Source organism: Cynoglossus semilaevis, chromosome 4, assembly GCF_000523025.1.
Source record: "Cynoglossus semilaevis isolate Cse_v1.0 chromosome 4, Cse_v1.0, whole genome shotgun sequence".
NCBI classification, from domain to species: domain Eukaryota; kingdom Metazoa; phylum Chordata; class Actinopteri; order Pleuronectiformes; family Cynoglossidae; genus Cynoglossus; species Cynoglossus semilaevis.
In genome coordinates, this window is record NC_024310.1 from 6,491,457 (window position 1) to 6,503,464 (window position 12,008).

At 41.8% G+C, this 12,008-nt stretch overlaps 2 protein-coding genes and 1 long non-coding RNA gene across 3 annotated transcripts in view; 2 read left to right on the forward strand and 1 right to left on the reverse strand.

Moving 5' to 3' along the window:
- pax3b (paired box 3b) overlaps positions 1-6,030 on the forward strand; it is a 63,146-nt gene extending 57,116 nt beyond the window's left edge. Inside the window, exons 10-11 of the mRNA XM_017031989.2 lie at positions 1-258; positions 5,236-6,030. The exon at positions 1-258 is cut by the window's left edge and continues 7 nt beyond it. Coding sequence (XP_016887478.1) covers positions 1-258; positions 5,236-5,270 — 293 coding nt within the window. The 3' untranslated portion in view covers positions 5,271-6,030. The remainder of the gene's footprint in view (positions 259-5,235) is intronic.
- On the reverse strand, positions 272-4,597 carry LOC107988490 (uncharacterized). Its single transcript, XR_001759968.2, has 3 exons — positions 4,446-4,597; positions 1,911-2,031; positions 272-1,510 (listed from the first exon to the last, which is right to left on the reverse strand). It is a non-coding gene; the product is annotated as an uncharacterized LOC107988490 (long non-coding RNA).
- Positions 6,031-8,792: 2,762 nt separating the features above from the next.
- LOC103377836 (synaptophysin-like protein 2) lies at positions 8,793-11,657 on the forward strand. The gene is made up of 5 exons (XM_008308798.2): positions 8,793-8,822; positions 9,860-9,978; positions 10,237-10,441; positions 11,040-11,231; positions 11,337-11,657. The coding sequence occupies exons 1-5, from the start codon at positions 8,793-8,795 to the stop codon at positions 11,457-11,459; spliced, it is 669 nt and encodes a 222-aa protein (XP_008307020.1). The 3' UTR covers positions 11,460-11,657.
- The last annotated feature ends 351 nt before the right edge of the window (positions 11,658-12,008 follow it).

Below are 12,008 nucleotides of genomic sequence, written 5' to 3' on the forward strand. Positions count from 1 at the left end.
GGGGTGTTCCACCTCAGCCCCAAAGCGACTACGCCATTTCACCTCTGACAGGCGGCCTGGAGCCCCCTGCTGGCATGGCCGCCAGCTGTAGCCAGCGCATGGACCATATCAAGGGCCTGGAGGGTCTGACCAGTGTCCCCTCCATGTCGGCTCTGCCCTCTCTGCCCAGCTCCCAGTCTTACTGCCCACCCTCCTACAGCTCACCGGGCTACACCGTCGACCACGTGGCGTCCTACCAGTACGGCCAGTACGGACAAAGTAAGGTCAATAGACTTCACCTTTTCATTTTATAAGAATACTCTTAACTTACTGGAGTGATTTTTAAATGGTGGTATAGTGATTTTTTTTTCTCGTTTTCTCAATTAAAAATCAGTTAAAAGAAGTGACCTGATCATAACCTGAATATATTTTACTGCCGTCTCTGTGGGAGCGTTCCCAAATTTACAGTTCATCTGAACCGAGTCCGCCTGTACAGTTACTGATTATCTAGCAGTGCAGCGACACATGCCCTGTCACCTCAGATTCTTTGCTCAAACTGTAGAAAAGTAAAAACGGCAGCTGTACGTATGTGGCTGTAGTTTTTTTTCAAGAGAGAGCTTTCATTTTCTGCATCCAATCAGGCGGTCTCAAGTGTTGGGGTTAATTGTGCAGATCTGATTCCACGTTATAGGCTGACACCGGACTCTGCAGCCCGGCGTACTGTAGAGTCAGCTCCCATCAGGCTGAAGTGTAGCTGCAGAAGTGTCCGATGGCCCCGCTCAGACTTCTGCCCTCCTAGAAAATACACTTTTCACTTCACATTATTGTTACATTAAAGGTAAAAATCAACTTCAAACAACTCACTGTCTGACTTTGCGAGCAACAGCGTTTCCCTGCTCCGGCATGATTACAGTGGCCACCGTTTCCAATTTACGGTACACAGGGGGTTGACCAATCAGGCTCATCCACTGACCTCGCGGCGACCCTGAGACAAGCGGGGGCCCTTCAAAGAGCTTGGAAACGCTCCAGCGAGTCTGGCCGCAGCAGCTCTGTGGGGCGGCAGGTATCAAATGAATATCTAACCTAATATCCGAGAGCAGCAAATGTCTAATGAAATATCTCGGTCAAATATCTCGACATGGACAGAATAAAGAATTAGGATGACACACGTGCAGGAACCCACTAACATGTGGCACTGTGCGTGCGCACGCACAGACTTGCAGGCGGGGACGTGCACCTACGCAGCGCCACGAGCCGCAGCGCGTCATCTTGATGTGATTAATCAGTGCGAGTGGACGGCCGTTGTGTGGTTGGGTTTGGAGCTGCAGAGGAAAGGTCCTTTCTGGGGGTGGACAGATGCTAATAGCCTGTGGCAGGGCAGCTATTAGAAACAGGTGTGACGACCGAGGTCAGCTGGGGAAGCAGCCTCGGAGAGAGCGCAGCTCCGGGTTTCCAGCGTAGTGTAAAGAGAGCGTTCCAAAAACCTGCGGCTCCACATCCTCGCTGTCGTGTTGCTCTCCTACCGGGCCGCCTGACAGAAACACGGAGTATTAATCTATGAAACACTTGTTTTGCTTTGCTTCAGGTCATGTCTGTGTTGCACAGCAGACACCGCTGCTGGTTTTTGCGCGCCGCACTTAACACAGGTCACCTGTCAGTGTCAGTCAGTGTGTCTGGTTCTTTAACGAACTGCCGTCGCTACCGGTCGGGATGATGGTGGTGTCAGCTCGTGTCAGTTCTCTAGTGAAAGTTAATTATTGTCACACGATTCAATTTGTCCTTTGCCTTTAACCCATCACCGTAGTGAGCTGGGGGGTGGGGTGGGGCAGCTCAAGCTAAGATTCAAACCTGTGACCTTCTGGACACAGGTTTGCTTCCTTAACCACCAGGCAACATCAAAGCACAGGGAAAGCAACATGGTTTATAATTACCTTAGTAATTAAAAGTGCAGATTGAGGATTAGGTCGATGAGACTCTGTGACCCTGTGACGGAGCGGTGGATTGGTCCAGAGGCCTCATCCATGCTGGGATCGATTCAGCATGTCTGCGACTCTACAAAGGATTAAGCGGTAGATAATGAATGACGTAAACATGTAATTGTTCTCCAGTTGTGAGGCAGCAATGAATCTCTCAGCAATTACCCAGACGTTGCTCAAACACAAACACAATACATACTTATGGTCTCTCTGTGGCTGGGTATGACGGGTTACATTAGGTCGAAAAACAATAGCCCCTCCTCCCCCCAGCAGTGATCTAAAACTTGACCCCCTTTCTATTGTAGAAAAAGAATCCTGACACACACACGCTGCTGAAGTTATTATTCTTTTTAGTACTCCATTTGTCATGTTGTACTCTCTGTAATTTGCATTTAACCCATCTGTGAAACACTTCAGTAATTAACACCAGACACACACACAGTGCAGTGGGGTTCACTTTGGTAGGGAGTCTGGGCAGCGGGGGAGTTTTTGGTACTTGCCTAACACACCACACTGGTGCCCAGGGCCAGGATTCAAACCCACAGTTCTTAGATTACAATCACAGAGTTGCCCAAATATATTTAAAAATAACTTCACATACATCAATAATTACAGCTAATCATGTTTTTTTTACACATCACAAAACTTTCATCAAAAAGTCAAGAAATTATGGTTTAAGAATCTCCACCCGGACGTTGAGCTCACGGTGACTTTCTCTCTGAATGAGCGTAGCATCATGGGACACATCAGTCGAGCTCTACCTTGAACAGCGTAGCAAATGCGTTCCTGTTGTTGACTCTTCGTGTCCTGAAACTTCCTTCCAAACGCCTGGGGAGACTTCAGCAGAGTCGCGATTGGTTTTTGACGTCAGAGCAGAAAGTTGTTCGCACGTAAAGGAACAACGAAGATCGTTTTGTTGTGTTGTGATCGCCAGGAGAGGCTAGGTAGCTTTTGTTTAATCACAGAGTGGCGAGTCAAATCTGTGAGTCTGTTGACTGAAGTCTGTGATGGTAAATGACTCCCTCAGTGTTGTAGTCTAAATCAGCTGATGTGAAGACGAACGCAATCCTGAACGTCGTACACATTTAGTCGTTTGTTGAATATGTTTGCAGTGTAGCTAACGCTAATAAAATAGCTTGAAAGCTTCTTTTTTTTAGCAATTTACCTCGTCCTGTAATTTGTCAAACATGTTTCTATATTTTCCAAAAATGCATTTAAATTACATGGGTCTAATTATAATTTAGTTTCTAATTTCTGGTGCTCCCTTTTAGCTGCGAGTGTGTGCAGTCGTTCCATATTGATACTAGGTGATACCAGGTGATACTAGGTGATACTAGGTCATACTAGGTGATACTAGGTGATACTAGGTGATACTAGGTGAACATGTATCGTCTATATATCGTCTATTTCCTAAAAACTGGTCACTGCGTGTGTTAGTGTAGGCATACTGGATGTGGCTGTGTTTCACTTATTTCTCAAAAAAAAAAAAAACCCAAAAAAACCCTCAAGACCAGAACATCTGCATCAGATCGGCCAACACAGTTTCTTATTAGCAGCCATTGTAGTAGTCGGCAACACATGCCCTGTCACCTCACATCCACTTCATTAATCCCACAAACTGGAGAAAACAAGCAGCTGTGCGTGTGGTTGACAGCACACATGTAGAAAATCTCCGAGAAATAAACTGTCATTTTGGTCAATGCCTTTTGCCATGGTAATATTTTCTTATACAGAACAGGATTGTAAAGTTAAGCTTCAGTGAACTGTAACTAACTGTGTTAGCTAAAAACTACTTACGCTATATCTTTTTTTTTTTTTTTTTTTTTCGTCAGCAACTATAAGAAGATCATCTGGTTATGTAGCAAATGTAGAAAAATCATAGCTTGCAGCACTAGCTAGAACTCGAATGTCAAACTCGAGGCCCGCGGGCTGAACCAAATCCAACCTATCATTTTATGCGGCCCACCCGAGTGTAACATGTACTGTAAAATGAATTAGTATTGCTGATAGTTTTTGTCGTGACTCCACTCCCAGAAAAATGATTGACAGAAATATATTTAGCCGATGTATTGCTTATACATTTGTCATATAATCCGATAGTTTCTTGTCTGGAGGCTAAAATCTATTTTTTCCCCTAATTCACGGTTAGAAAAATGTGCTGTGTCGGCACACTACGGTCAGCGCTATTTACTGTATGTTTCCAAACCTCAAGCTGCAAAACCTTAAAGTGCTACTTTAATAAAATGTAAAAACAAGCGATCTGCTCTCAATCTTTCCACCGTTTCAACTCTCATTTCCAAGAAAAAAAAAATGTTGTTTTTGACCTGAAAAATGCTTAGTCTACAATACGATAACCAGGATTAACTGACTCATACCTGACGTGGAGTGGAAAATAAATCTATAACTGCATGTTGAAACTGATCAGCGTCAGATCGTGGATTTGATAAGAAGCGAGGTGACATAACGGAGCGGGTTTTCATCTGCATTTACCGTTAGAGAAAATGTTCAGCACAGTCACAGCAAACAGGTCTGAAGGGTGTTGTCGCTGAAGTTGTTTCTCAGAAATGAAACATATGTTGTTTATTCGTCACGGGTATGATCTTCCTGCAGAAATACAAACAGGTTGTTAGTAGATAACAGAGCTTTTGGGAAACATGTAATTGCAAATACATCAGGATATCATCGCCATAGTCAGTGAATATATATATATATACATATATATACACATATATGTATATATGTGTATATATATATAAATATATATATACACACACATACATATGCATATATATATTGAAAAAATGTGTGAAATTCCTGCTTTCCAAATGTAAAAAGAGGGAGACATTGATTCAAAAGCAGCAGAGTAGAAGAAAAATATACCAATTGAAAAAAAAAAAAGTTGTTTTTATTTCAAATATCTTTGCTACAGCCGTGGTTTGCATAAGCAGCGGGGTCTCGTGTACGCTATGACGCATTTACTGTGTACAAGTACAGCAGTGAAAAGGAAAACAAAACTGTTCTGGGTTTGTGTGATACGTTAGATTCCAGCTCCGTCCTCGTCCCCCTCAGTACTGTTCTCACGTCTCCCTCCACTGACCTTACAACCAAACCACTGTTAGCACATGCTAGGCTAACAACAGCCATATGTCCGATGGCATGCTAAAACATATGTGCGGAATTTATTGCAGCCATATATCTCTTTTATCGTCCTTCCGCGTTATTTAAAAAACGCTTTTCACTGGCAGTGATTTAACAACTGTCTCTTTCTGTGTTTTCACAGGTGCCCTTTCTTATCTGAGGCCTGAGATCACCTGATCACCAGCTCCGCACTTCTCACACACACGCACACACACACACACACAGATCTGTGTGACCAGCAATGGACATTTAATTTGTAGTATCTGGACCAAAACTTTTTTTTTTAATTTTTTTTTATTAACTATCATTAACCAGGACATATTCCTCCACTGCACGGTTAAACTCTGGTGGAGGGAAGATGGATATAAAAAAGACAAGAGGAAAATGAAGAAGGGACCATAGAGGAATATTTGACCAAAAAAACTGTGAAAACAGCTGCACCAGCTCAGCTCAGCGGTCAGAACGGTCAGAACGCCGTCTGTGGATGTCACAGGCCGAGGAGCGTGTTTACAGCGGTCCACGTACGAAACCACATGTTATCACCAACTTAATGCCTGAATTGTATCATCTGAAACAGAGAAGGGCTTTGTTGATTTTATTTGATGAATTTTTGCATCCAGCAAACACACACGGGGAGAACTTCCAGAGAGAAAGAAAAACAAACCTAATAAAACAAATCTGTGTTTTATGTATCAGGAGCTCTAATGTACACCACATCTGTACTGCAGAGGGAGAGAGAGTTCATTCAAACATTCCTCCACCACCGCCCCCCTCTCACCCCCCCACCATCCTCTCCGCTCTCCCTCGTCTCCTCTGTCCTTCTGTCTCATTGATGTCTCGGACGGTGAGGCGAGGATCTTGGCCTTTTGTAGTTTGACAGAGGAGGTCAAGAGGTGACGTTAGGGAAAGTGACAGATGAGAGAGCAGTGAAGGGCGGTGGCGGCAGTGGAGAAGTGGCGGGAAAGACCAGGGGGGGGGGGGGGGGGGGGGAGCCTCATCAGAGGAAGTCAGGCGTTGATTCCTGAGAGTGAGATCAGATGGAACTGTGATGGTTTCCTGTAGAACTGTGTCCACTCCTGTTGAGAAAAAGCCTCCGGGTCACAAGTCACGACCAAGAGACACTTGAGAGACGGGGAGAGTTTAAGACTGGAGGCAGCCGCTCTCCCAGCTGACCACACGTGCAATATCATGTATCTCAGAGTCATCGTCACCGTGACACAAAAACAGGACAAACAAAGTCAAATGTGCCTCTGCGAAAGTCTTACAAAACATTCTACATTCAGACTCTGGTTCTGATTTGTGAAGCTGGAACGACGTTTGTGCCTTTGGAGGCCTTTGAGCTCCAAAACAAATAGAAAGCACTGCCAGTGTTGCAGTCATGGTAAACTGAGGGGACCACATTTGTTCAGACTTAAATGTCATGAGGGAATTACAGCGTCAGCAAAACATTGACAGGAATGACAAAGCCAAAAGTGTTTTTTTTTTTTTTTTTTGTATTTGTTTATGTATGGGACCTTTTTACAGGTAGGAAAAATGGGATTTTTTCTCTGATGCATCGCGGACGTGTTTTTTTTTTTTTTTTTTGTATTTGTTTATGTATGGGACCTTTTTACAGGTAGGAAAAATGGGATTTTGTCTCTGATGCATCGCGGGCGTGTTTTTTTTTTTTTTTTTTGTATTTGTTTATGTATGGGACCTTTTTACAGGTAGGAAAAATGGGATTTTGTCTCTGATGCATCGCGGGCGTGTTTTTTTTTTTTTTTTTTGTATTTGTTTATGTATGGGACCTTTTTACAGGTAGGAAAAATGGGATTTTTTCTCTGATGCATCGCGGACGTGTTTTTTTTTTTTTTTTTTGTATTTGTTTATGTATGGGACCTTTTTACAGGTAGGAAAAATGGGATTTTTTCTCTGATGCATCGCGGACGTGTTTTTTTTTTTTTTTTTTGTATTTGTTTATGTATGGGACCTTTTTACAGGTAGGAAAAATGGGATTTTGTCTCTGATGCATCGCGGACGTGTTTTTTTTTTTTTTTTTTGTCACTAATGTGTCACAGTAAACCTTTTTACATCGTTGTACAAACTATACTCTATCCAGGAAATTCTCAAGTGTCTTCACAAACACTGACGCGTCTGTTGACCTGTCTGTGGCTGCATTCACACCGCTGTGGTTTCTATCTGAAAACCAATTACTTTAACTCCAAATCCTCCTTTTAAAAAACATCTGTTATTAGGGATCATTTGATCAAGATGAATAAGTGTGAATCTAATTACAAAAGTTCTGACAAAGTCATGACAAAATATAAAAAAACCCCATTTTTTCTGATAATGTTCTGCAACGGCCCAATTTTTTCTGATAATGTTCTGCAACGGCAAAATCAATTAAGCAGTCAAATAAATTACGTTTTTTAAAAATCTCTTTTAATTAGTAAAATAATAATTTGGTCGATAAGTTGTCACTATTGAACCATTAAAAAAAAACAATTTCTAATTAAAAAAATCCTGATTTCTGAATTTCCTGAATCATTATAAACATCTAAAGCTCAATTAATAAGCTTAATTAATTATAATAATCATTAGGTGTATTGAAATATTTATATTTTTTTACAGTGAGAAAAAATACAAATGACAAAGAAATACTATATTTAATCAATAAATAAAAATATCTTGTCAGTACAAAGCATGACGGATTCACAGACACTTTTCTGTTTACATGTAACTATAACCAGTGTTTCTATACAAAGCATGACAGATTCACACTTTTCTGTTTACATGTAACTATAACCAGTGTTTCTGACATGTTTTTTTTTTTAAATCATATGTTTTATATTTTTAATCATTTAATTCAGGTTTGGACCTGGTTTATATCTTTTTTGGTTTTCACATAAAACCCCCGTTTGTGTGGATGTGGCCCACGTCAGAAAGAAGCAGCCTTTTTTACTTTCATTCCTACCACATATGTTTTTGTATTATTTGACAAAGCAATGTGACAACAGTATGTCATGTGTACAAGCGCGTTATTACTACTATTTATAATAAAAATGTAAAGCCTCTAAAAATATCTGCTGCTGCGTTCCTGGCTCGTCCGGCCGAGTGGTCACTAAATGGATCCATTGTTTTTTTTTTTTTGCAAGAAGAAGAAGAAGAAGAAAAAAAAGGAGAGTGAGTGAGAGAGAGTGAGCGAGAGAGCAGCTGTTTGCACCACAGCTGAACAAAAGTGCTGTGGGAGATAAATGTGTACTTTTGAAGACGACCAAAAGAAGAAGAGGCCGGACGGAGCGTCAGCAGACACTGGCTTTGGGGACCGAACACAACGGGCTTTTTTTTTCTCACTGATGCTGCTGCATCTGCAGTGGTGTGTGTTGAACGCCCGCTGGCCTCCACTACTGTAACAAACTGACCTTTGTATCAGAGAACAGGCCTTAGAGCCTACTGGACAAACAGCACTCCCAAATTAAAAAAAAAAAAAACACACACACACACACAGACTCCTCTGTGAACGTGTGTGTTTGTGCAGCTAGCACATTCATACATAATGTTCACATATAGTGTTGTTTCTGCGTGTGTGTGTGTGTGTGTGTGTTCATGCAGCCTGAGGGCATTGGGACCTAATTATAACATTCTTCTGATTAATCGTGTCTGCTCTAAGGCCTTGAAGGCGTGGTGGCGCTGTGAGCGCACGCACGCACGCACGCACGCATGTACGCACGCACGCCGGTGCTGGTGCTGGTGCTGGAGCTGGACCTGGACCACACACTCTAAAGTCTAAGTCAATAACAACGCTGAGGATCACTCATAGTCTTGTCAGCTCTGTTTGCTGAGCCTGAATAATGTTTCCAGTGGGAGGACACCCCCCCCCCCCCCTCCCCTCCCCCCCCCCCCCACACACACACACACGCACACGTGTTTAAGTACAAGCGTCGGAAAAGTACAAGAAGTGCAAGGTCCAATCAACACACATACGTCTGTGTTTGCTTTCTTAATCAGTCCATACCATTAAAGATGAAGACAAATCACACCTGCAGAAATTCCAAAGGCCCAACATTACTGTTATTAATGAAGCCTCCCCTGAACTGAAAAGCCTATTATTTCCTTAATACAGCCCAGAGTGTAGTTCCACGCTGCTGTTTTCGTGCTGTCAGATAATGACAAAGTTTTGGATGGTCCTGGTGCCAACAGCTCTTTCTGCCCCTTCACAAACACACACACACACACACACATGCAGTGTTACAGTATACTCCGAGACCAAATGAAGTGAGCAAATTTTTGTCTAAACAATTTTTTTTACTCCAATTTGTAATGGAAAACACCGTCAGTGTTCCAACAACACAGGTGTTTAAAGCTGACTTTGTTGTTTAGTTGTGTTAGTTGTGTTAAAAACTCCATGTATGTCTTTGTATTTATATATTATGTATTTTTACACTTTAGAGGAATAGACTGTAAAAATACTGTGACTTTGACAAATGATGAAATGAGTCAAAAGGTTAAATGACAATTGGCTGAATATATATATATATATATATAAAAAAATATTTATAGCAACATCAACCCCCCTGCCCCCACTCCTCAAAAATGTGTTAAGTGTTCATTTAGACGTTTCAAGGCAATTGGCCTGAACCTCCTGTGAATCTGACCCTCATTGTCCATGCTCTGTGATAAAAGGCCATGGGTCATTGGACACACGCATCTGACCAATCATCCTTGATTCAAAATGTCCTCTTGTTCTTGAGTTGTCAAATGTCTAATTGTCTTGTTTCTGACTGCAGATCTTCGCCATATTTGCCTTTGCTACAACTGGAGGCTACACAGGCACAACCAGCGTCAACATCCAGTGTCCAGGGAAGGAAATACAGGAAGTCACTGCAGACTTTAACTACCCCTTCAGGTGAATGTGTGATCTCAGACCTCACTGAATGGAAATTAAAAATTAAAAATGGATTCAGAATTTTCTATTAAATTTGCCCCTTTTAATTACCCTTGGGTTGAGTTGAAAGCAGAGGGTTTTAAAATATTTAGTGAAATGGTGCTGATAGCCAAAGGTTAGTGTAATTACTAAACATTAAATTGGTCTTAAAGTGAATCAAATTCAATTTTTTTTCATATCCTGATTTTTAAGTATAAAGTTATATTTGTCTCTGTACAGGTTGATGAAGCATCCCTACGATGTTCCTGACTGTAAAGTCAATGAGACCACCACCACTGCACACTACCTGTCAGGAGACTATGCTTCTTCAGCGGAGTTCTACGTCTGCGTTGGGGTGTTTGCCTTCCTGTACTGCATTGCCACACTAGTTCTGTACTTGGGTTACCAGCACCTGTATAGAGAAACCAGCCGTGCTCCCATTGTGGTACGTTTATCTAAACTCTCCTTATCTTTCTCGTGTAAAATACTCGTCATCAGCCATGTCCTGCTCTGCTCGTGTTTCACACGAGGGGGTGGGTCTGCATTCATCAAATTGGGCAATGTTTATATTTTGTATTCATTGGTCATAAGCTGGAGAATTTAAAAGTTTCTGCTTGGTGCTGAATTCCAACAGGAGGTCAGAGAAAGTTCGCTCAGCGGAGCCGTGCTAATGAAACAGGCTCTGCTCTCAAAGCAACTTTCACTCTATGTCGATCTAAAAATACTCTGTAAGGTAGAGTCAGGCTGTGAGTTGACTGCTTTGACTGTTTCCTGTAAGTCTCAGCAAGTAACTCAGCTACAGCTTTCTCCACAAGAACAGATGATAAATGTAGCTTTTGATATTAACAGTGGACAGTCAGTCACAGCAGGACAGTCTGAAGCATACAGCAACCCAGTGCCCACTTGTCTGTGTAGCTGTACACCACTGACACCGTTGCAACGAGACGTTAATTACACATCAAACGGAGTTACTTCCTGGTACTTGTCCCTGTGGTGGAAACCTCCATTCAAATACTAATCTTCTTTTGTTTTCCATCTTTCAGGACCTTCTGCTGACTGCCGCCTTTGCTTTCCTGTGGCTGGTGTCGTCCTCTGCTTGGGCCAAAGGCTTGACTGATGTGAAATACTCCACGAGTCCTTCAACCATTGTTAGTATCCTTGATGTGTGCAAGCAGGAAACCACCAAGTGCACTGCAGGTGCCATGCCTCACATGGGCAGACTCAACGCTTCAGTGGTTAGTTCTTTGTCTTTTCATTTTTTAAAACTTTAAAATTTTTAAATCAGTTTGTTTTGAACTATAGCCTGACATTTTTTTCATTTCCCTATTGTCCTTCTGCAGATTTTTGGATTTCTCAACCTCATCGTGTGGGCTGGCAACTGCTGGTTCATCTTCAAGGAAACACCTTTCCACAAGACAGCCAACCAGCCGGCAAATGTGGAGGGTGGCGTGAGACCAACGTAACTGCTTTTTCGTCTCAATCTCAAAGTGTCAAAAGTAGTTTTCTTGACTCATACTGGTGTTAACGGTTAACAATGGAAAACAAAACTAAAATTAAGGCTTAAAAAATTAAATAAGAATGAAGAAGTAACCAATCCTTATTTGTTGGGAATGTTTGTCATATTAACAGCATTATTAAATTTGAGTTGACTACAACATCAAGACTGCATGATGTTGTTTATTCCAGACAAATGGTCCTTATTTCATTTAGCAGTGCAGATGTCAGTTTATTTAAACAAACTCAGGGTTGGTGTGTTGAAATTTCAAAACATTTAACGGCAAAAAAAAAGTGTTTGTAACACCATAATGAAGACCCTCAAGTTCTTTAAGTGTCATTTTTTTGTTACAAGTTTTGCACTGGAGAAGTAGACTTAAGAGCCTGGTCTTTAACGATCAGTGCACAGCTGACAAAGGTCGCTTTACCAGAGGCAGTACTTCCCCAAAGAACAACAAATATTTGTCTTGTTTGTTTTACACCTTTTTGCAGCTTCTGACCACAGCGATTAGCAGAGT